Source organism: Quercus lobata, chromosome 2, assembly GCF_001633185.2.
Source record: "Quercus lobata isolate SW786 chromosome 2, ValleyOak3.0 Primary Assembly, whole genome shotgun sequence".
Taxonomy (NCBI): domain Eukaryota; kingdom Viridiplantae; phylum Streptophyta; class Magnoliopsida; order Fagales; family Fagaceae; genus Quercus; species Quercus lobata.
The window spans coordinates 29279917-29304849 of record NC_044905.1 but is presented as its reverse complement, the minus strand read 5'-3'; the positions used below and the strand labels follow the sequence as shown (position 1 = coordinate 29304849).

General features: G+C 39.4%; 3 protein-coding genes across 3 annotated transcripts; all 3 read right to left on the bottom strand.

Moving 5' to 3' along the window:
• Positions 1-1257: 1257 nt before the first annotated feature.
• LOC115975231 (glutamine-dependent NAD(+) synthetase) lies at positions 1258-9554 on the bottom strand. The gene is made up of 13 exons (XM_031095935.1): positions 9088-9554; positions 7631-7936; positions 6922-7145; positions 6641-6744; positions 6055-6189; positions 5653-5821; positions 4717-4852; positions 4505-4643; positions 3766-3942; positions 3119-3286; positions 2877-2972; positions 1815-1943; positions 1258-1690 (listed from the first exon to the last, which is right to left on the bottom strand). The coding sequence occupies exons 1-13, from the start codon at positions 9279-9281 to the stop codon at positions 1472-1474; spliced, it is 2196 nt and encodes a 731-aa protein (XP_030951795.1). The 5' UTR covers positions 9282-9554; the 3' UTR covers positions 1258-1471.
• Positions 9555-23476: 13922 nt separating this feature from the next.
• Positions 23477-24013, bottom strand: LOC115962670. Its single transcript, XM_031081560.1, has one exon. The coding sequence runs from the start codon at positions 24011-24013 to the stop codon at positions 23477-23479; it is 537 nt and encodes a 178-aa protein (XP_030937420.1).
• Positions 24014-24124: 111 nt separating this feature from the next.
• Positions 24125-24709, bottom strand: LOC115962665. The gene has a single exon (XM_031081556.1). It carries the CDS (start codon positions 24707-24709, stop codon positions 24125-24127), a length of 585 nt encoding a protein of 194 aa, XP_030937416.1.
• Positions 24710-24933: the final 224 nt, after the last annotated feature.

Below are 24933 nucleotides of genomic sequence, written 5' to 3'. Positions count from 1 at the left end.
GCCCTTGATTACATAGCTACATTTGCTCCCAATTCCATCGTTTTTCTATATTTTTGGTAGCAAAGAATTTGGACTAATGTTCACTTTTTTTTTTTTTTTTTTTTTTTTTTTTTTGGGTAACATACGAATACACTAACATAACTAAGTCCTTACAAACCAACTCGAATGAGTATCAGAGTTATCAAACTCCAACAAAAACAAAACATCAGGAGGAGGTTCCTTATACAAAATAAAATCAGCCACTTGAAAACAGCCTCTGCAAAAGCATCAACACATCTGTTGGTTTTACAGAAAACATGCTCGAGATTCCAGAAATGGAAATCTTGGTTGATATTCCTACAATCAGTTATGACATTCTGGAATAGTAAATTGGGTGAATGCTTATTTTTGAGAAGCAAAACAAGCTCTTGTGCTTTGCGTTTGGAATTTGAGAAAAAGTTAGCTTATTTTCCTTTTTAGCTTATTTTTCTTCCTAAAGTGAGTCTCATTGCTCTAAAAGTTAGCTTTTAACTTTTTTCTACATACTTTCAATAAAAAATTTTCAATTTTAGCAAAATAAGCGGTTTCCAAAAATAAGATGAGTGATTACTAGATCTTTCCCTAGACCAAGACCGTCTAGCAGTGCCCAAATTTCAGCTAATGCTTTGCCAATGGACCTTGAGTAGCCTTTCACCCAATTACCCCAATCATCATGAATAATTCCTCCACATCCTGCTGGGCCAGTATTCCCATAAACAATCCATTTAGTTTGAACCAGCCCAGGAAAGGTTTATTCCACTTGACTTGAATGACTGTCCGAACTAGAGAAGAAAGAGAAGTAGGCAGAATGGCAGAAAACTCCACCGTCTTGCTAATACAAATTTGGTGGAGCCCGGGTTTCAGAGCTTTATTGCTAAAAATAATCCCGTTCCTGTGTATCCAAAGGCTCCATAAGCCGGTTAGGAAAACAAAATGCCAGGGAATGGAAGTAGGGACATGAGCAATGGAGCAACACCCATTTCTTTTAAACCAAACCTCCAGTGTTCAGAGTCCACTAAGTGCTAAAGTAGCCTTTGACCATAGCCAAGGCAGGGCTTACAACGGACCTGTTTTGAAGCTGCTAGCTGAATTTGGTTAACTTTTACCCTTTGTTCTTTGTGATATATAGGGAACCGGATACCACTAAACCACAATTCCAGTTGTTAATTACATGAATTTAAATCAGCTCATTCTAGGTTTTTTCAAAGTTACTTTCATTTGAATCCTGATACCTTTGCAGGATAAGAAAGAGTTGGAATTGTTTTTATTTAAATCAATGAATAAATGTACAATAGCCTTGAGGTGAGGCAAAATCAATACAACTGTTAGGGGCGGCAATTACCCATGAAAACGCATTAACTGGTCACAATTTCATCATGTAAACCAGTGTATCAAGAAATAAAATAGACAAATCTATTTGTACCAATTTAGTTCACAAGAAGGTTTGTTTCAATTAAATACCAACATTTGGATTGCCTGAGCCTGCTGCAGCAACTCCCATTCCACCTCCACCATGTGATATAGCTCCCAACTTTTCATGGTCTTCTTCAATGGCAACTTTGTTGCCATCTAACTCTTGCACAAGTTCATCAATCTTGCGGAATTGATATGGCCATCTTGCATTGTAGAGAAATTGGCGAAGGTCAAACCTATTATCCTCTGGTGAATAACTCTGCATGTAGTTTAGAAAGGTGTAAGCTCTTACTGGATTAAGATAAATACAACGCGGTTTTTTACTAGAAGTTTCCAAGCTGGAAATTTAAAACTCTGGACCTTGCTCTCTTAGGTCAACTTACCTCAGCATGATATGAAGGTGTCAAAACTGTCATTTTGTGTCGGTTGATGGAATAGTACTTGAAGAAGTGTTTCACTTTATCAGCCACCTCCAATGGAGTTAATCTTGCACCCCATCTGTAGCAGAGGTTCTGCAATAAGAAAAATAGTATCAGAACTGATGAGTGCTTATGGGCATCAGAGACAAAAATGTCAATTGGATCCAACAACCTTATAGATTTGGTAATATAACAAGTCATCCAATAAAAGCACATATAAAGAAAGAGGACTCATAACCAACACTATTACTCCAATGAATTTTTCATTTTATTCTTTCTTTTCTTTAAAGGTACATGTATCAAGAGATTATAAGGGGGCAATTAAAAATAAATAAAAAACTGGAAAACCACCGCAGAGAAAAGCCAAGAAGGTTTGGTAACAATAAAACTAGGAAATGAAATTGAGGCATAGTGTTGAATCTGCCACCCATGTGAAAAGAAATCATGTAAAAGAGTTTTGAGCTCAAGATTGGAAAATTCAGCTTATTTAGATATCTGATTATTTCCTTCATCCAATGGCATCATAAACAAGCATAACAGAGGGTCTCTGCTAGTGGCCAGTAACTCTGCCTGCCAAATCTCTGGTCCCATTTCTAAAGAACTAAAAACACAAAAAATGATCAAGGTAGAATCCAAGAAAACTTAATGAGAAAATCACAGAGTGCAGGATCCAAGCCCCTGGTATGATCTTGAAGATGTTTAACTTATAATTATACATAATTGTTAAGATTATTATTTTCAAGTAAATATTCAGTGTATTCATATTGCACCTTCAGATCAGATGAAGTTATTATAATAATTTTTATTTTACCTCTAAAATTTAGACATCAACACAAAATCTGTTTAAAGACAACTTAGAATAGGAGACATCATAAAGAGTATTCCCTGCTGTGCCAAAGCAAGCAAGAAATTGAGTCATGGTATCACAACACTTCTAGTTCCTATCACAGATTAATTTGAGAGAAGGAAAACCAATGAAGCTCCGTGAGATTCATTTATGGGATAAACAGGGAAACAGAAACAGACCTTGAACATAGATACTGGACCACATCGGAAAATTTTCCGCAACCTTCCATAGACAGAGAGTTCCTCGTATGTCATTCCCATGTCCACTTCATCTAACTGTTTTATAGAACAAAGAATTAGACTTACCAGAAAGAAAAAAAATGATGATGAGAATGACTTATTCATCCCTTTAACTTATATCTTTGACCCACTGTTTTCAATATTAAAAAAAATGTATAGGCAGATGAAAGTAAATCCATTACCTGACTGTAGTTGGCGCGTATAGGCTCCAGTTCAGCCGTTGGTGGGGCTGCTTCAATATCCGCCAAAGATGAGTATCCAAGATGGGTGGCAGCCCATCGGAGAAATGACCGAAGATCCTGCTTACTAATACTTCCAATTGGATTAATATCTGCAGAGCTGCAATCATACTGTGTGAAAGGGATAGACATGAGTTCATATAATTGAAATAAAACAGAATTGAGATAAAATTGAGTTCTTATATGATTGAATTGTAAAAGCATCTAGGCAAATCAACATTATACAGAATAGAGGAATCCCTCACAACTAACTCTTTTGTTTCATATGTCACAAAGTTGGCTTGCTCCCTCTGAGATGGGAGGGTACAAAAAAACCTGGTTTAACTAGGTCCAGCCAAAGTTTGGGAAATAAAAATATACTAACTATACAAGAGAGGTTGCTGCACATTTGGGGTTGGGGGGGGGGGGGGGGGGGGGGGGGGGGGTGGGGAGAAGTTGAAAGAAGAAGAAACGGACATCACAGTTTAGACATAGATGAGTTAAAAGTAAATGCACACTGACAGAAGGTTGACTTGTTAACAAGTTCACTATTTGAAAGAAGGTTGTGTAATTAATATCTAACTTTTAACTAAAGTTAAAATGAATATTACCTTTGTTAGGTAACCACGCAATGCTTCGTCCACATTGGAGCTACCCAAAACAAGATAAAATCCAGGTTTGTTGTGCACCCACGGCAAGAGTGATGCTAACATAAAAGCTAGCACCATTCTGATTCGAGCTTGAATGTTCTGCAAACCTAAGTTCTCAATGTTAGATCCGCCATCTACCTGTAAAAAAATAAAAATAAAAATAGATTGAAGAATAATTAGAATATAATTACTTACACTTTGTAACGTGAATTTGCTACAAAATTTCGTTACTCCCCAAAGCAGAAGGCCCAATATGAAAAGCATAAACCAAGCTCTCAAATCCCCCCCAAACCCCCCAAAAAAATTGTACAACACAAAAGTATTAAAAATACACACGCACACACACACATTCTCTGTATGGCATTAAAATAAAATTTCAATGGAAAGGTGTAGCCAAGCAAACATAAAGATTTGATTGATGACTGAAAATTATAGTGCATTAAAAAAGAAACATAATTGGACCTAATGGATTATATAGAACTTGTAACAATGTATGCCAGAAATGGCACCCTTATTGATGACCCAAAATCTTTTGATAAGTATTGATGACCCAGAATTATTGTGTATTAACAAGCAATATAATTGGAACGAATGGATTATATAGTAACTGTTTTTTCTTTTTCTTTTTCTTTTTTTGATAAGTGGATTATATAGCAATTGTAATAGTCTTTCACCACAAGCATATCAGAAATCCTTTTACCTTATAGCGCAGTCGCTTTCCTGTAAGAGTTTGAAACAAAGATAGAAGTGCAGAAACAACCCCATCTATGGAAACATCAAGATGCCATGAGCCAATCTCATCTGCTAGTACCTTTGCTCGTGACTTTGTGGCTTCAGAACTGCAAAGTTAACACAATTTCAACAAAAGCAAATGATGCTATAAGAACCATTCTATTCTGTGCGTGGGCCAACCTGTTTTCAGATCCCATAAATACTGTGTAAAATAGGCGCTTTGCAAATTCTCTGCTGTCAGTAGGAAACTGTCCATCAGTATAATTCCCAATTCGTATAGCATCAGCTTTGACTTTTTCATCCCCATTTGCTATTTCTGCAAGCAAATGTGCATTACCATTTAATGTATCATAATCAGAAGATACAATACTTGGTTCAGGGTTGTAAAAATAGGTCAATCTTTCTCTGCCTTTGTTGCAGCCCTAGTAATCATTGCAGTAGCCAGGGAAGATACTGCCAGGAAACACCCCCCCCCCCCCCCCCCCCCCAAAACAAATAAGTTACACTTTCTGAGCCCTAGACCAATGGTTTCATGATTGAGAAAGCTGGAAGACAAATTGATCAATTCAACACAATATCCTCTCCATGCAATAACACGTACTTTTTGCTACAAATCTTCATATTATCACTTTTTTATCTACCTAATTGCATTCAGCTTCTTGCACTCAGAAATCTATGGCATGTTAAACAGCCCTGGCTATTGAATTGGCTCATTGAAACCGTTTATAGCTTTTCATTAGTTTTGTATGATTATTTAGTGTTTGTTCAGAACAAGCCTTTTCTTTTAGCATATTTACTTAGGTACAATTTTTTAAAGCCTCACTTTTTCTAGGTCCAACTATACTTTAACCAACTTTCAGCTAAAAAAAAAGCTACATCCAAAACTCAATATCAAAGGAAATGAAATTGAGAGGTTAACAATCTACACATCTAATGTTTAACAAAAGCATGTAAATGATCACATACCCCAGTCACACATTCCAAATAATAGTCATTTTACACCAAATGTAGCATGTAGTGCCTAAATTATTTAAATCAAAAGTTGAGAGGGAACACATATATGAAATGCATCATACAAGATTGCAGCATCAATGTGCTATGCTTATTAAAACTGACCTTTTACGACAAGCTGGCACATGCAACCAACTATTGCAGCTACAGAGGAGCTATCTGCTCCACCAGAAAGAGGAAGCAAAAAACCAGAAGCACCGCTCCTTCGTAAATAATCCCATAACCAGCAACTAGGTCCAAAGGCTATTTCCTCCTCAGGACAGTGATACTTAATCTGAATCATGTTCAATTTAGTAAGTGCTTGGTTTTAGAATGATCATACAACGCTTGTTAAAATAATAATTCTTACAAAAATTATAAAACTAAAAGTAATATAAAAATTAAAATTAAAATTTCAGAAAATCTCCAAGTGGGTGCAAGACTGCTAAATGCAACTGTTTATAAGTAAAGCCTTCATCCCAATACACGAGATCAGTAAAATAAGTCCTTGCTGGGCCAGGAACAAACCTCAAGTGGACTGGAAGGACACATTTTCAGGTTAAAAGACTGAGAAAGCTTGTATGGTACTGCCACTGAAGGAACTATGGTTTTGCGACTTGCTTGCTCTTGAAAGCTGCTTATAGATCCTCTAAGACTAGCAACCTGACATCAAGCACATAAGTTAAGGAAACACAAGTTAATTGTTTATATTTACAACAGAAGGTTATAATCACAAGAAATGCCACAAATTTGAATCGATAGAATGAATATCAGATTAACAGCATGATTATCCAAATAGGTGCCTATTTTCACAGACCTGTTAAGTTGTTTGTATGGAAAATTTACTTAACAGTCACCAATAACAACCAGTTCATGCTCAAACAGATTATACATTAAAAGGGTGACAGGAAAATATAAAAGTGTAATAGTATTGATGCAACACATAAATGTCTTTGAATATTTAGGAAGAGCATCAACAGGTGATTCATTTTCAAAGTAGCAAATACAATGGTAAAACCAATCCACACTATCAAATGAATGTCATATAGTGCCTTCTGATATGCTTGCGCTCGCACACGCGAGCACACACACACACACACAAGATGTTGCATACCGCATCTAGATCAACTTGAGCAACCACAATCTCAATATCCTTCAAAGAAAACTGTGAGCCTTGAGCAACCACATCTCCATTTACAACAATGCAAGAACATCCATCTGCCACAAATAAGGTATGTATCAAGTAGTGGGTTTACAAAAGAGGGAAACCAAAATAAGCATCAAACGGTAGATAGAATGTCTACATATAAGAAAACAAAGTCCAATATGTATTTCATATTAAGTAGTAAGTGAATGAAGTACAAATGTCAATTCAACTAAGATATAGTTATGTACCATAGTAAAGACGACTGCCATCACATCCTTGGTGATTGCTGTACATGTAAACCCCTCCTCGAGTATGAGTAGCACCTATAATAGCACGAAGGCGAATATCAAGCTTCCTTAGTTGATGGTGACTTCCACTTGCATTCATAAACACTTCAACCCCATTCAGTGCAAGGTCAGCATGAGGAGGAACAGGACTATAAAGCTCTTCACAAACTTCAGCCGCAACAGCTCTAACAAGGCAAAAAAATACTTGACATTTAACTTTCAATTTCTGATATAAGTGAGAAGCTCATAAAAATTATCAATCTTCCATACATCCTGACATGCATAAAAGCATACAACAAAATTATATGTGGACCACACAGATCCCGCATCCCCAACAAATTTTTTTTAATAATGTTCATCTGTTCATGAGTTTTGTAATTAGTTGACGTTATACTTATAGAAAAAAAGGAAAAAAAAAAGTAATTAGTTGATATTATGCATCTATGGGATTTCTCAATGAGAGAACTTCTATAGGGAGAATGAAGCATTGAAATTTTCCATCTAATGTCTTCATAAGAAAATGTGGAAAATAGGGGCTATGTGTAGTGACACTACGTTCTATTATTCGGTCTTGCTTGACCACATAATTACAAAAGCAACAGGTGGCATAAGTTCTGACAAAAGACTAAATACTCTAACCAGGACCAGTGCTAGTAATGTTGTCACTTACGTGTCTAGAAACTGAATGAATCCATTACCAAAAGGCACTGACTTTTGTGATATATGCTCAGAAATTTCAATTGGAAGCTGAAAGTCCACAAGTTGGTCTTTTTGCTTCCATGCTGTGAACCAACGAAGCTCCCTGTAATTTCCATCATTTGCAAGCCACATCTTTGGGCGAATCATAATAATTTTTCTGTTAAAACATAGAACTTGACAATTGTAACGCTCCGATCCTTTGATGACAGGCATACCGATGCTGCACAATATGCCATCAGTCCAATCGCCCAGTAAAATATCTTTCAAACACTCCCATCTGCAATCACATCAAGCATTGCCATCAGCAGTTAACCAAAATATCTTCTTACAAAAAGAAAACGCTTTCACATATCAATTAGTCAAAGAAGAACATGATAGTCAGAATCTCAACAATTCGTGTACGCTGAATCAGCAAAATAAGTATGGCATCATTCATCAATAAAATTCAATAACACCCTCTTCTATTCATGGTTTTCCAATTCTTTACCCCACTACTTTTTTTTTATAAGCTTTACCCCACTACTAAATATTAATGATTCTGATATAAATTCAGTGGAAGCTTTTGTTCTTACCCCATCTGCCAAATCAACCAACAAACTAATTCGATTTAACACATAAATTTACTCACTCAAAGCCTATGCTCCACAAAATTCACACCCTTTTCCATATACTTCCTTCTAAACTGACCAATTTTAATACTTTTCTAAACAAAAACTAAAGAATCAAAAGCAATACAAACACACTCAATAACTTTCTATTGGTTTTTTAAAATTTACTATTGGATTACATCGTCTCTATAGACCCTGCATGCATGCAAAAATATGAAGATTATCATATATCAACAACTTCATCATCTATAAAATGTTTAAATTTCAAGTTTTTTGAACTTTAAAATTATATACAAAAATGGGTTTAACAATAAAAAAATAAAAAACATTCAAATTGAAACAGAAATTGGCACGTGTGTTAGCACAAAAAGTGTATGTAATCCAAATTTTAAAAATATCAATCCAATAAAAAGTTATTATGTCGTGTAACATTAAAGAAAATTTACACTGCATAAAACTTAATCTTGACCCACCAATTAAGAAAAAATTTGGTACGTGTTAATAATAAAAGAATATGTAATCTAACCGTAATACTTTTAAAATATTAAGATAAGTTATTAGGTGATATAACATTAATAAAAAGAGCTAGACCAGCTCTAACTGACCCATGATAGTATAATATAGCAGCAACAAAATCAAACCATTTTCCACACGCTTCCAAATTGAGCTCCAAGTTTACTTCTTTTCCCAAAAAAAAAAAAAAAAAAAAAACCAAGAATTCAAAAGCAAAACCCACAAACAATATATACATAAATATCATATGTGTGTGTTATATTACAGTAACCAAAAAAGAGAGAGAGAGAGAGAGAGAGAAAGTTACGCATGAGAAACGGTATCGAGCTCCAAGAAATGGTCTTCGCAGCCATAACCAGTAACCTCGAGCTCGGGACCGAGACGAATGACTGCACCGGCTTGCTTGGCCATGGATATGGACTCCTTGATTTGCTTCAAGTTGCAATCGAAATCCATGGCCCATTGGTTCAGATTACACGTTGCCACCTTCAACAGCCTCATCTTCTTCTTTGTCTCTAAACTCAAACTCTAAAACCAAAACTTAAGGAATTCAGAAACAGTGTTCGGAAATTGAATTTGCGTGTGGAAAAGACTGAAACTTTTTTGATATGCTGAGTTTGGGACTTCTGTTTTTGAATGAAATGAAATTCTTTGTGGAATTCTATGGAATTGGGAATTGTTTGTTTGGTATTTATGTGAAGTTTTGGTATTTGGATTCTTTTTTATTTTTATTTTTTAAGGGTGGGAATTGGATTTTCTGAGCAACTTGGGCTGCTTCTTCAGTTGTGTGGTAAACGCAGAGTGTCCAACGGGTTCCTTCCTGGACCCTTGGACGGGTCAAATACTCAAAATAGTGAGGAAACAAAATTAGTGAAAAAAATAAAATAAGTATGTCTTTTTGTTTTGTTTTGTGTATGTTTATAAATAAACCAAGTTGTTTATAAACCGTTCTACTTTATTTTTTAAAAAACTTTTTTATGTTTATTTATTTAATAAATAAGACAAACTCAAGTCTAAATTTAGGGTCGACTATTAAATAAGTTAAGCTTAAATATAATAATGTGTTTGTGAACTAAATCTTGAACATTAGGCTCAATTAAACTGTATATGATATTATTATATTCTTATATGTATATTTATCTTTAAAAATATATTTATATAGACTTGCGATTTGATTGGGTAAACTTGTAAATAGATTCATATAATATAAAATTATTATTTATAATTTATTGGATGATATAATTTTGTCTATTTTATTGTAAAAATTCATTGATTTGTGAATAGATACAAAATTTTAGACATGATTTTATTACATATGAGAAGAGAATAAATTAACCAAGAAGCACATGAATAGACTTGAGCTTGTTGACAAGAAAATAATCCAAGCTTAAATATGTAATCTTGTTTAGTATAAAAAGCTTGAACTCAACTCATGTTCAAAATAAAATTAAATGAACAAATCTTAACTTTTAAGACTTGACTCAACTCAACTCATTTACAATCCTACTTTGTGACAAATTGAACCAATTTTTTTAATTTTAAATTGGACTCTCTTAGTAATAGCAATCTAATCCCTCCATCCATGACTAAAAACTACTAAGAGTCTTTAAAAAAAATATATAAACTACAAAAAAAATGTAGCTTATTTTACATGAAGAAAATTTTCATGGGTATCTATTATACACAAACAACAACATTGTCTTATGACCAAGAGATTTGTAGATCAAGAGATACTTCCTAATGTTTCAATTGAGATGTTCATAGTTCAAATCATCTCTCCCCAATTATCATATTTATATATGTATATATTGATGTGATTGATTTGGAATACAAAACACGGTAAACATAAGAGATAATATGAGAGAGAGAGTGCCTTTAGTAATGGTTGTTATTGAAAAAAAAAATGAAGAGAGTGAGCGAGAGTGTTGTAACTTAAGTAGCCTCTTTGATATTTTTAACTAATACATTCAAAGTTTAAATCCTCACTTTCCAATTATCGAATTAGTAACAAAAAATAATATGGAGAGGATGATTAGATTATATGTTAAGAGTTTTGTAACTTAAATGTCACTTAATATTTTTAACAAAGATGTTTAGGGTTCAAATCCTTCTAATCCAAGCTTTTTTAATTTTTTTTTTTAAATGGTTTGATTATAATGAATATAAAATATCAGGTTTAAAATTATAAAATTAAAACAGTTAAGGATTAGTTTCTCTGAACTTTGTCCTAAATTAGTAAATTGTATAAAAGGAATAATAGGGGCGATATGGTGGGTTATTACAGCAACAAGAGTCTTTTTGTACGATGTAATTATATTACAGCGGTACTTTGGATTGGACGTCAAAAATAAAATTTTTGACGCTATGACCTCTGACTTCTTTTTGTAATTGAATTTCAAGTAACTTTCCTAAAGTTCTTTTTTAGTTAAGAATCAAAGTCTTTTATTTCCAAAATGAATTGTGTTGAATAGACTATGAAACTTTCCAAATGGTGAATGAATTGTGGAATATCAAATATGGAATATGGAATAGAAACCTGCTTGAGTGTTCAGCAATGACTTGTGGCCGGGTAAGCGTATAGTGTCCGACGGGTTCAGATTCTTGGAAAAGCAGCAAAATTTTACCAAAATAGAAGCGATTTTTTTGGCTATTTAATGAAATTAGCGAGTGTAAAATTCGTTACCAAGGATTTCATTATTGCAGCGATGCTTTGGATTTCATCTTAAAAATGCAAATTACTTTTTAAACCCCATATATAATATTTAAATCATTTTAAACTCCACATTGAACAATTGGTTTTAAATTAAAATCTCTATTTTATTGTGAATTTCAGTTAGTTCAATATGATAATATCTCTGATAGTTGAATAAAATATATTATTAGGATTATAGGAGCGCCAGCCAAGGCACATAAGAGTGCTGATGTGACTAGATCCAGACCCTACATGTGGAATAGCTGTGAGCAAAGGAAAGGAAATGTCGACTAAAGAAGGGGATCTTTGGCCCGTGCCAACGGCGTGACCATCTTGGAGAAAAATGAGATTTGCACCTGACATGGACACCCAGCACTTGCACAAAAGGGAGATAGTGACCCCCTATAGCTAGATGCTATAGAACACTCTTTATTGGTTGAGCTTGTGTTGGATCACTGTTGAAGACACGTGTATCACTCGTAGTATCTTTGATGTCCCTTTTCCTTGTTTAAGGTTTGCTCCACACGAAGTAGTAGAGCCACCCTTCATTCCACTACCTTGACATTGGTGTGCTTTCTCTCTATTCCAACCATAGTATAGTACAATAGCTATATTAGGGTTTGAAAAGAGTGAATAAGGGTTTGACACTTATCTCAATATACCTCACAACATTTCTCGTACTATAAGAGGAACATGTTGTTGAACAATTAGGGCAAGAACCTAGAGAAGACAAGAGAAAGAGCAGAATGTTTGTGTAGGAAAGTGAGATAGAGAAAAGGCTTTCTTTGGGAAGAACATCACCCCTGTTCGAAGGCTTTCGTTTTCACATAATAGAGAGCTCTAAAGAGTAATAAACATTCTCCCCTTACTCACTTGTGGTTTTTCATCCCTTCCAAAGGGGTTTTCACGTATTTTCTTATGCCTTCTTTACTTTCCATGTTATGCTTTACATTTCTCTCGACGTTAAAGTGACAAAGCTTTCATTTTTATTGTTCTTAAGATTTTCCACTTAAATGTACTGTTAGATGCATCGTCCTCTCTCTCACATAGTCTTAAAAATCTAACTTACATGTACAGATGTCATAGATTGAAACTCTCTAAAAAAAAATCCCCATTTTACTCAATCCAAAAACTTTTTAATTCAAACTATAATCAAATATACAAAGAGGCTACAATGAAATATTCTTAAAAGAAAATAATAATGTACAATTATTTTTATGGATGACAAAAATTCTTTGTAGATGGCAATTTAAACCCACACTAGTGGGTACCCGACGCACCCATCCTTAATGGACGGATTTTACCCACCCTGTATAACAAATTGGGCGGAGATGGGGGTTAAAATTTTCCCCCACACCTGCCCTTTTTATATTTAATTAATTAAAAATTATTTTTATAGGTTTGTTATAAGACATACATATGTGTTTTTAGATTTCTAACTTTAAATTTATGATTTTTTTATATTGTACTATTGGATTTATAATTTTATGTTTTAATATTTACATTGTTTATATTTTTTAATTGTTGTATTGCTATGTTTGAATTGTTTTTGTATTTCTTACTACTTGAATTGTTGTATTGTTAGAGCTTAAAAAAAAGTTTTATGAGTTTTAATTTAATGCGTTTAAAATAAACTTTTAATAAATTATACATATAAAAATTTGGGTGTGGTGGGATGGGTACCCACAACAAGTCAGGGAAAAAACTCTGCCCCAAAGCGGAAGTGGGGCGAGGGCGAGGAATAGAAAACCCACTCCATACCCACTCCGTTGTCATTCCTAGCCACGCTTGACATGCCCTATCTTACTTAAGTTTATTTATCTATTTATTTTTAGAGTTATTCTTAATGAGGCAACTAAAAAGTTGCCACAATTAGATTGATTTTTTAAACACTTGTTGGTTTTCTTTTCAAATGGTTTTTAAAATAAAGTAGGGGTATAATAAGAACATTAGTAAATTAATGACTTTTAATTTTAGAAATAGGACAATATTTTGGAATATCCCAAAATGGAATAAAGAACAAACAAATTGGGACAGAGGAAATATATTTTTAAGTCATACTTTAACCTCTCTTATACACATTCTGTATATAATTTTTTTGGCAATTTCTATTAATATCCTCTAAAACATTTGCTCTTTGTATAGTATTAGTATTATTATTATTATTATTATTATTTTGAGGAGTATAGTATTATCTCAACTGCCTATCTATCTTCTTTTTCATTTCTACCTTATTAATATTGAAACTATAAGTATGGCCAAATACTTTCAACTTGACCCCAAACCCACTATACCTCGCATAGATTTTTCTTGCTCTTAAAAGAGAAGGGAGGTACTCATGAGTTTATGATCCTACCCTATCCAGCCTCATTGTCATCCCTAATGTTTTCAACACACACATATATATTGGATATTATTTCATTCCAAGCCACACAAATTATATTTAGAAGCATATACTTTATTTAAAAACTTGTGAAAATTGAAAAACAATATGGGTTTTAATTTAAAACCATTGCTAAATTATGAGATTTGATAAAAAGAAAAAGAAAAAAAAGGGACAAATAGAATTAAGGCTATAAATTTTAATTATAAAAGAAGAAGAATACCCTAGGGCTGTAAATGAACAAAGTCATTCATAAAAAAGCCTGGACTTTATTCAATAAAAAGATTTTTCATGTTTGTTTATTTATTTATAAATAAGTCAAGCTTGAGACTTAGTTTTAGGCTTGTTTAATAGAAACCCAAGTAAAAAAAATAAAAAAATAAATAAAAAATTGTGAGCAAGTGCGCGAACCAAAAGACTTGATAAAAAACAAGAAAACTCCATATTATAATAGAAATGATGTGACATCTTTTAATGTGATGGTAGCATGCAATTTTGATTTACTTTTCACTTTTGTTATGGCTGGATGGGAGGGTGTAGCACACGATACACATATTTTCTTAGATGCTATTCGTCGACAAGCAGTTAACTTTCCAAAACCACCACCAAGCATATAATATTTTTATATATTAATTATATATGAAGGATATTATTTATGTACATCTTACATTTTTTTTTTGTTTTACTAGGAAAATATTATTTAGTTGATGCTGGATACCCCTTAAGGAAAGGATACTTGCCACCTTATAAGGGACAGAGGTATCATCTTTCAGATTTTCGACGAGCTGGTTAAGGGAATCACATTGAAGAGAGGTTTAATTTTGTTCACTCATCACTTAGAAGTGCAATTGAGCGAACTTTTGGAGTGTAGAATAATAAATGGAAAATTTTGAAGCAAATGCCATCTTATAACATTAAGCACCAAAGAAATATTATAGTTGCTACTTGTGTTTTTGCATAATTTTATTAGAAAACATGATAGGGAAGATGAGGGATTCAATTGGGATGAACATGACTTGGATAGACCAAGAAGCAATAGTAGTGGAGAAAGTAGTAGCAGACAGGCAAACGTTGAAAATATACAAGATGAGGAGATGAAAATTGTTCATGACAAAATAGCTTGATCCATTTGTGGGTTGTAAACAATATTTTTATTATTTCTGTTTTGGTGTTTTGGTTTTTAATTTTTTGGATAAGAACTTTTTTATTATTATAATGGATTATCTAGTATTGATATTGTTGGCTGTAGGGTCACAATTTAGAGCCCGGGCCCAACAGGTATGCGGTTCTAGTCCAAGGAGCCTGGAAACAATGAATTTGTAGAGAGTGGGCTATAGAACTAGGCCTTAACGAAGTGTGTTCTAGCTAAGGTTGGGCCATACAATAATTGAAAATAAGAAAATCCCCTTCACATCCATAGATTCTCAGTCTGAGGAGACGCGGGGAATGTATACGGGTCCCTGTTCAAAGACTATAGTTCTTGCACTGTTCTTTTGTTCTAATTTCCTTTTTTTTTTTTTTTTTTCGTCCCCTTCCTCATGGGGACTCTCCTTTCTTATATAGTTCTCTTGAAGCCATCAGGGCCTTACACTTGTTGATTATTTGGACCCTCACTTGAGTGCTTGTCTCATCAGACATCCCCTCCATCTTTCTATGAGTGGTGGTAGCCAAGGCAGCACTGTTCAAAGGTCCCCTCCACATTAATGCAGCTAGAAAAGTAGTTATAATGCATTTAATGTGGCAGCTGCAGCCTCTCCTTGGACACCCTACACTTCCTTCCCTCCTACGGGCCTATGGGACTCATCCTTGTTACTAATGCCTGTTGGGGTGGGTCCTTCTAGTAGGCAGAATGCATGTTTGAGCCCTATTTGTTACGTCCGAGGAGACATTCCTCCTCTAACCGCCTTCTAAACATCTTCAGGCCCATAAGAATTGTGTTGGGAGCCCTTTAGTATCTACGCCCTCTCCTCGGACATAGTTGACCATCCGGTAAGGGGCCCAAGGCCCATTGTGTGATTTTGGGCCTTTGCCTCTACAATAGCCCCTCAAAATTCCGGTTTTTCCCTTTCATCCGAGGAGAAAAGATGGGATTTTGATATTTATTGGACAAATGATCACAATTCCTTGACTCACACGTGTGGGAGTACGGTTTCACTTGCCTCATTATTGCTACTGGTGTTTCATAGCCCATGAGTCGCCATTAATTGCACCAGGTGGCTTTATGTTCCCTTGCATCCAACGGTGGGGCACTTGATCAACGGTTGGCATTTCCCCAATTTTTTGAGCGGGAGTAATCCTGTTTGTTTCTTCCCATGCTATATAAGGCTTCTGAGGGGAATTATTTCACTTTTCTAGAAAAGACACTCAAGCATTCCAGAGCACTTCAACACCTTTTCTCGCAAAACACTTAAAGTCCATAGCCATTTCTGTAAGGATTCCCGGCAGATCCTTCGAAAGCTCGAGAGGTTTAGAATTCGCGTTCCCCATAAGTGTTCATTTCCCTGCGTTCCTTAATTCCCCTTCTTTGTTGTTCTCCTCGGCCCCCTTCCATTAGCAAACACCTTTTCATGCCACCTAAGGTTAGTAGGATGGGTAAATTTCAGAACCTAGTAGATTCTCCGGACAACATGGAAGGTCTTAGGGCCAAATACCATATCCCACAAGGAATGGGTCTAGAATACTACTCCTCGGATCAAATCCTAACCAAGAGAGAGACGAGGCAGGTTGTCATTCCTATGATCGCTTTCGTAGAAGGAAGAATGACGATCCCTATGGGGAGGATAACTAGGGATTACTTGCGCGGTCATAGGCTGGCCCCCCACTAGTGCGCCGCTAACATGTTCCGGATCTTAGGGTGCGTAGACGCTTTAAACGAATAGATGAACCTCGGCCTCTTATGGCACGATATAGTTCACTTGTACGAGTGCCACAGCCTTAATGAGTCGTATTACCTGAAATCCAGGTCCGACGAGGTGAGACTGATATCCTGCCTTCCCAAGTCCAACAAAGGCTTGAAGGACGATTATTTGATTGTCTCCGGAGCATGGCACGACGATCTTCGCTGCCCAGTTAGGGCAAGAGCACCAGGTGGGGCGCTTTAGGGTTAGGTCCCCCGGCGGGAATCTTAGTCTTGAGTTCTCCTTTCATTTATTTTGATCTCGGCTTTGATTATTTGCCTTCTCGGACTGACATAACCTTCCCTTTGGTTTTTTTTTTTTTTTTTTTTTTTTTTTTTTTTTTTTTTTTTGCAGACAAAGCGCACACTATTCCGAGGATAAGTTTGGTCAACGTCCAAGCTCTCAACTACCTCCTCAGGTCTGAGATCTTTGTGAGCGAGGACGGACAACTGCGTGCAGCTCACCTCATCTTGGACTACGAGCCTCTATCCCGCGCTTTTGTGGACGTGGGTCAAGTAATAAGGGTTGGGAGTCCCTGATTAGCCCGTATCGACGTTTCTAAACCAGGCTTCCTTGCTTGGAGAGACCTACCACCAGTCCAACTATCCACATAACGTGTTCTCCAAGAGGTAGCCGTTCTAGGGGAGGGAATTGACTCCTCACATTCATCTCTTGAAGCTGAAATTGATCGCTTCCATCTCCACGAGGAGGGCGAGGTATCAACAAGGCCAGTAGAGCTTTTAGATTCTGGCTCGGACCTTGATCGTTTTTCAGCGGCTCACTCTCCTAGGCTGGTGGTTGCTCGGATTGACACGAGCTAGGAAGTCGAAGAGGAGGGTATGGATTTGAAGCCGAGGTCCGGGCTTAGGCGGCTCATGTCCAATAGGAACAAGGGGTAGTCCTCCAAGGATGCCTCTAAGGAGCAGGTTCCAGCTAAACTTCCTCCTTCTCTTCCTCCTTCCGTTGACCCCGCGCTACAACCCATTCCCAATTTGAGGCGGAAGAGGCCAGTGGAAGAATTAGAGGAAGGTTAGGTCGGCCCTCAGCAGGTCAAACAACAGAAAAAAGGCAAGGAGCCAAAGGACAAGAGGACCAAGTCCGTTGATAGCCGAGAGGAGGCGGCTATCAGGAGGGAGCAGTGCATCTGGTCTCCCAGCCTGGAGCTGGAGGGCCCCCCTATCCCGTGGGATGCAACCCTTTGGGAGTCCCAGCGGGGGCAGGCATCCTTCCTTGTCGAGGCCCTGTAGCATCCCCTCCTTCTGCCTCGTAACATGGAAGGGCTCCGAGCCACTAGGAAATCGGACCTCTTCATGTCGTTGAAGAGAGATCTTGCCATGGTAAAATGAAGATTCTTCCTTGTTCAGGTTCTTTATTCCATGCTCATTTATCTGTTGTTCTCGTTTTAATGATTTTTCTGTTGTTTCCGTGCAGGTCACTCAACAGATCTTCGTCGCCGAGGAGTGGGTGAAGAATTCTTGGGAAGAGCTAAACGTTGAGGTTCAGTCCCGCCTCACCGCGGAGAAGGTTACGGGTGCTCTCAGGCTGGACAAAGAGTGCTTGAAAAAGGAGATCAAAGAGGCATTCAAGGCCAAGGACAGTGCCGAGGTGGGCCTTAAGACTACAACGAAGCAGGCCAAGGACATGCATCAACAGCTTTACACAACAGAGATAAACCTTGCGACCGAGAAGCAAATGGTCTCGGACCTCAAGGCGTAGCTGCTACAGGCAAAGGAGGCGACTCGTTTGGCTAAGGAGGCGGCTGAGGCTGCGGTGGCAACCTCCTATGAGCGCGGAGTGGCGGATACTGAAGCCAAGCTGACTGAGGAGGTGGCTATGGTTTGCAGGGACTACGTCACCGAGTCTTGGGGAGTAGCCTTAGACCAGGCAGCAGTTCTTGCAAACTTCGACCTTTGGAGGATCGAGAATATCTTCTTCCCTGTGGATATTCGCGAGATTCTAGGTTCGGGTAACCTTGAGGAGCCCCTTTCCGCCCCGACCACTGTTGCCGATCCCATTATACCTGAAGGAAAAGGGGGGAACGAGGAGGTACAGCCACCAGCCAATGACAAGTTGCCTCAGGACGCCTTCATTATAAGGGACGTTGTTGCGCAAGCCAAGGACGCCGAACCCAAACCTACAGCAGAAGGTGACCGTTCTGAGGCTGAGGACCCTGCTAAAAGCTCAATCCAGGATAAAGCTTAGGACATTAGTGTAGGACTCCTCTTGTAGTTATTTTGTTTTGTTTTTCATTTCCTTAGCTTTTGTTAATGTTTGTAAGATGACACATCTCGGAGCTTAATGAATGATATAATTTCTTCTTTGAACTTCATTTTACTACTTCCATTTTTGTCTTCATTGTGAATAAATTTTGATTGTGTTACTAGACCTCCAAGGATAACCCATTACTCGTAGTTTAAGTAATACGGCTAAGTATGAATGAGAGGATAGTGACTAATTTCCCTCAAGCCTGTGGTCCGAGGAGCCACGCAAGACTTGGGTTCTGTTTAACACTTAGATAAAATGACACAATGATTAAGTTCCCCCAAGCCTGTGGTCCGAGGAGCCACGTAGGACTTGGGTTCCGTTTAATACTTGGATAAAAACTGTGTAGTGGTTAATTTCCCCCAAGCCTGTGGTCTGAGGAGCCATGCAGGACTTGGGTTCTGTTTAATACTTGGATAAAAACTACGTAGTGGTTAATTTCCCCCAAGCCTGTGGTCCGAGGAGCCACGCAGGACTTGGGTTCTGTTTAACACTTAGATGAAATGACACAGTGATTAATTTCCCTCAAACCTATGGTCCGAGGAGCTACGCAGGACTTGGATTCTGTTTAACACCTAGACAAAATGGCACAGTGATTAATTTCCCCCAAGCTTGTAGTCCGAGGAGCCACGTAGGACTTGGGTTTTGTTTAATACTTGGATAAAAACTGCGTAGTGGTTAATTTCCCCAAGCTTGTGGCCGAGGAGCCACGCAGGACTTGGGTTTTGTTTAGTGCTTAGACGAAATGACAAAGTGATTAATTTCCCCCAAGCCTGTGGTCCGAGGAGCCACGCAGGGCTTGGGTTCTGTTTAACACTTAGACGAAATGGCACAGTGATTAATTTCCCCCAAGCTTGTGGTCCGAGGAGCCACGCAAGACTTGGGTTATGTTTAATACTTAGATAAAAACTATGTAGTGGTTAATTTCCCCCAAACTTGTAGTCCGAGGAGCCACGCAGGACTTGGGTTCTGTTTAGCACTTAGACGAAATGACACAGTGATTAATTTCCCCCAAGCCTGTGGTCCGAGGAGTCACGTAGGACTTAGGTTCTGTTTAATACTTGGATAAAAACTGCGTAGTGGTTAATTTCCTCCAAGCCTGTGGTCCGAGGAGTCATGCAGGACTTGGGTTCTGTTTAACACTTAGCTAAGAATGCACAGTAGGTAGTACTAATAATACAAACTTTCATTAATAGTAGTACCATTTCAGGTTATTTACATTCCAAGGACGTGACACTACATGCTCATCCAAATCTTCTAAAAAGTAGGCCCCTATGCTGGCCACCGAGGTGATACGATATGACCCTTCCCAATTTGGTCCGAGCTTTTCCCACGCGGGGTTTTTTGCAGTGTCCAGAACTTTTCTGAATACCAAATCCACAGGTGCTAGTGGCCTTAGTCTCACCTTGGCATCATAACCTTGCTTAAGTTTGTGCTGGTATTCAGTGTTGGGAATTTTGTTTCTAGAGGAATGACAGTCTCAGCTCCATAGGTCATCGAAAAGGGGGTCTCCCCTGTGGATCTGCACGGCGTGGTGCGGTACGTCCACAGGACATGGGGCAATTCTTCTATCCATCTCCCATTCGCGTCGTCTAACCTCTTCTTCAGCCCATTTACTATGACTTTGTTGAAAGCTTCGGCCTGCCCATTCTCCTGTGGGTAAGCCGGTGTGGAGTATCTATTCGCAATTCCCAACTCGCTGCAATACCTTTTGAAAGCTTTACCATCGAATTAAAGACCGTTGTCCGAGATTAGGGTGTGAGGAACCCCGAACTTGGTGACGATGTTCTTCCAAATAAATTTCTTGGCATCTACGTCTCTAATGTTTGCCAGTGGGTTGGTTTCGACCCATTTTGTGAAATAATCAGTGCCGACGAGAAGGAATCTTTTGTTCCCCATTGCTTTAAGAAAAGGTCCTAGGATATCCAGGCCCAATTGCGTAAACGGCTAAGGGCTGGACAGCAGATTGAGGGTCCCTCCCGGTTGATGTATGTTTGGGGCAAACCTCTGGCATTGGTCACACTTCTTTACGTATTCGTGCGCCTCTTTCTGCATGCTCGGCCACCAGTAACCTTGGGTTATGGCTCTATGGGACAAGGATCTACCCCCTATATGGCTCCCACAAATTCCTTTATGCAATTCCTCTATGATAAGCTCCGTGGCATCCAGGTGTACGTATAGCAAGTGTGGTCCTGAAAATGAGCGCTTATACAGTTTCAAGTTCTCGGACAGCCAGAATCTAGAAGCCTTTCTTCTAATCTTGTCGGCCTCGCTCTTCTCTTCGGGTAAGACGTCCTCCTTTAAAAACAGTATTAAAGGATCCATCCAGCTAGGCCCAGCCCTGACGCTGTGAACATTCATCGACTCGGCATTCACCACCGAGGGTCTGTGTAGATCTTCCACGAGTATAACTCGAGGTAGGCATTGCGCCGAGGAGGTGGCTAGCGTGGCAAGAGAAACGACATGGGTGTTTCCGCTCCTAGATACATGCGCTAGGCTAAAATAGTCAAAACGCGCCCGTAAGCGCTTTGTTTGGACCAGGTACTCTTGCATTCTTTCATCCCTTGCCTCTAATTCCCCATTTACTTCTCCTACAACAAGCTTTGAGTCCGAGAACATATTTATGGATTTCCCGCCCAATTTCTCGACCATAGACATTCCTTCCAACAGGGCCTCATATTTTGCCTCGTTATTCGTGGCCGAAAAGCCCAACTTTAGTGATTTCTCGATGGTAATCCCTCGGGGGAAATTAGGACGAGCCCCACCCTAGAGCCCCTTTGATTGACTGTGCCGTCAACATATGCTTTCCAACAGGTGGGCCCTTGGTGAGAGATTGTGTCGACCAATTTTTCGTCTGTGCTTGGCATCCCTCCCCCTTCTTCTGGTGAGGGTTCAGCAAATTCAGCTACCAGATCTGTGAGGACTTGACCTTTCACAACGTTGCGAGGCATGTACCTAATGTCGAAGGCGCCAAGAATGGTCCCCCACTTAGCTATTCTCCTTGTGTAATCGGCACTTTGGAGTATTGACCTGAGCGGGAGTTGGGTTAATACAACAACAGTGTGTGCCTGGAAATAGTGGGAGAGCTTTCGCGTGGCTCGTACGACCGCCAGGATGGCCTTTTCCAGAGGGAGATAACGGATCTCTGCCTCATGCAACGACTTGCTCACGTAGTAGACAGGCCGTTGTATGCCATTATCCATCCGGATCAACACTAGGCTCACTGCGTGAGGGGCCACGGCAATGTAGGCGAATAACACCTCGTCGGCTTCAGGACTGGACATGATTGGTGGTCGAGACAGATACTCTTTGAGCTGCTGGAAGGCTAAGTCGCATTCTTCAGTTCACTCAAACCCTTTTCACTTGTTTAATAAGAGAAAGAAAGGCCTACACCTATCCGTCGAATGAGAGATAAAACGGTTTAAGACGGCAATCATGTCGGTGAGCTTTTGGACCTCCTTGGGGTTCCAAGGGGGCTGCATACTGTGGATAGCTCTAATCCGGTCGAGACTGATTTCAATACCTTTGTGGGTCACCATATAACCTAAGAATTTTCCTGATCCCACTTCGAACGAACATTTAGACGGGTTCAGGCGCAACCTGTACTTTCTCAGGATTTCAAAGATATCGCCGAGGTCCCTCAAGTGATCGGACACCAACTTACTTTTCACCACCATGTCGTCTATATAGACTTCGATGCTCTTGCCCATCTGTAGTTCAAACATCGTGGTCATCATCCTTTGGTAGGTGGACCCGGCGTTCTTCAAGCCAAAAGGCATCACCTTATAGTGGTAGTTTCCAACGGGGGTGACAAAAGCCATCTTTTCTTGGTCGTCGGCGGCCAGGGGTATTTGATGGTATCCTTGAAAGGCATCTAAGAAGTTCATTTGAGGGTGTCCCACGATCGAATCCATCAATCGATCTATTCGAGGCATAGGAAAAGGATCCTTCGGGTAGGCCTTATTCAGGTCCATGAAGTCCACGCAGACTCGCCATTTCCCACTCTTCTTCTTCACCACAACTGTATTAGCCAGCCACTCGGGGTGAAAAACTTCTTTGATAGCCCTTGCTTTCTTTAATTTCATCACCTCCTCCCTCATCGCATCCGCATGCTCTTTCGACGATCGCCGAGGAGGTTGTTTCTTAGGCGTAACGGTCGGATTAACATTAAGATGATGGTAAATGAAATTCGGATCGACCCCCGGAGCCTCGTAGGCGTTCCATGCAAACACGTCCACATTCTCTTTGAGAAAATTAATCAGCTTTTCCTTCTCTTAGGGTGGCAGTTTCAAGCCGACTTGAAAAATCTTTTTGAATTGGAGCCCACAAGAACTTTTTCCAAATCCTCACAACTCGCCTCCTCAGCAGGTCCCCCACCACCCGGGGCCGGGGCTGGGGCTGGGACTGTTAATTGCTATAAGCCATTCTCGGCAGAGGTAGAGGGCTCGGTACTCGGTCGTCGCTAGATGGCGGACACCATGCATTGCCGGCCCATGGCTTGGTCCTCTATCACTTTTTTGACCCGATCCTCCGACGGGTACTTTACCTTTTGGTGTAAGGTTGAGGATACAGCTCCTAGGGCATGAAGCCAAGGTCTGGCTACAATGGCTATGTAAGGCGAATATGCGTCCACCACTATGAAGTCCACCTCCACTATGTCTGAGCCTGTTTGTATAGGCAGCCTAATCTGGCCTTTCGAAGTAACAATTTTCCCTTCGAAACTTACCAAAGGGGAGTCATATGCTGTCAGGTCTTCTGGTCTCAGCTTCAGCCCTTTGTACAGGTCGGGGTACATTACTTCCACAACACTGCCTTGATCAACTAGTACCCTCTTCACGTCATATCCCCCAATCCTGAGTGTGACGACTAGAGCATCGTCGTGGGGCTGGATGGTTCCAACTTTATCCTCATCCGAGAATCCGAGTGTGGGCGAGGCCATCCCTTTAGCCCTCTTAGACTCACGGTCGTCAGCTTCAGTGAGGAGTCGGGCCACTGACATCACTCTGAAAGGATGGGAGCCGGTTCTTCCTAGAGCGGTAAGAATGACATTTATCGTGCCAATAGGCGGTCTCAAGGTGCTTTGCCTTGCCTCGATGCTCGTCTGCTCTTGTCATCCAACGGGATGATGCAAGAGATGTCTCAACTTTCCCTCTCGGACCAGCCAGTCCAAGTGGTTTTTCAGGTTTCTGCAGTTATCAGCGGTATGCCCCGGTTCCTGGTGGTATTCGTAATATAGGCTTTGGTTACGTTTCGAAGGATCGCCTGTCATCCTATTTGGCCATTGAAAGAACGGTTCATTCTTGACTTTCTCTAAGATCTTATGTAATGGCTCTCGGAACACAGCGTGGACTGCTTGTGCCCCAGTGGATCCAGACTGCTCCGAGTAATTCCTTCTCGGCCGGTTGTTGTTGCTAAATCGGTCGGACCTGAAGTCCCTCCTCTCTTGAGGGACAACCTTCGCTTTACCCTTTCCCGTTTGTTGGTCCTCTTCAACCCTCTTGTACTTATCGATTCGGTCCATGAGCTGGCGCACGCTAGTGATTGGTTTCCCAGTTAAGGACTTCCTTAAATCGTGATCTGTCGGCAGGCCTTTCTTGAAGGCGCTGATGGCGACGTCATCGTAATTTCCCTCTATCTCGTTGTACATCTCCCAGTACCTATCCGAGTAGGCCTTCAGGGTCTCTCCTTCTCGCATGGATAAGGACATGAGGGAATCTAAGGGCCAAGGAACCCTACTGCTCGTTATGAAGCAAGAACCGAAAGCCTGGGTTAGCCATCGCCATGGGTCCCAAACTAGAGGGAAACACTTTGCACATCAAAGCTTTGTCTCTAGAATGGACGACCATCCTCTGGTTAAACTGGCTTACGTGCTCTACGGGGTCCGTCCAACCATTATATATGGCGAAAGTGGGTTGGTGG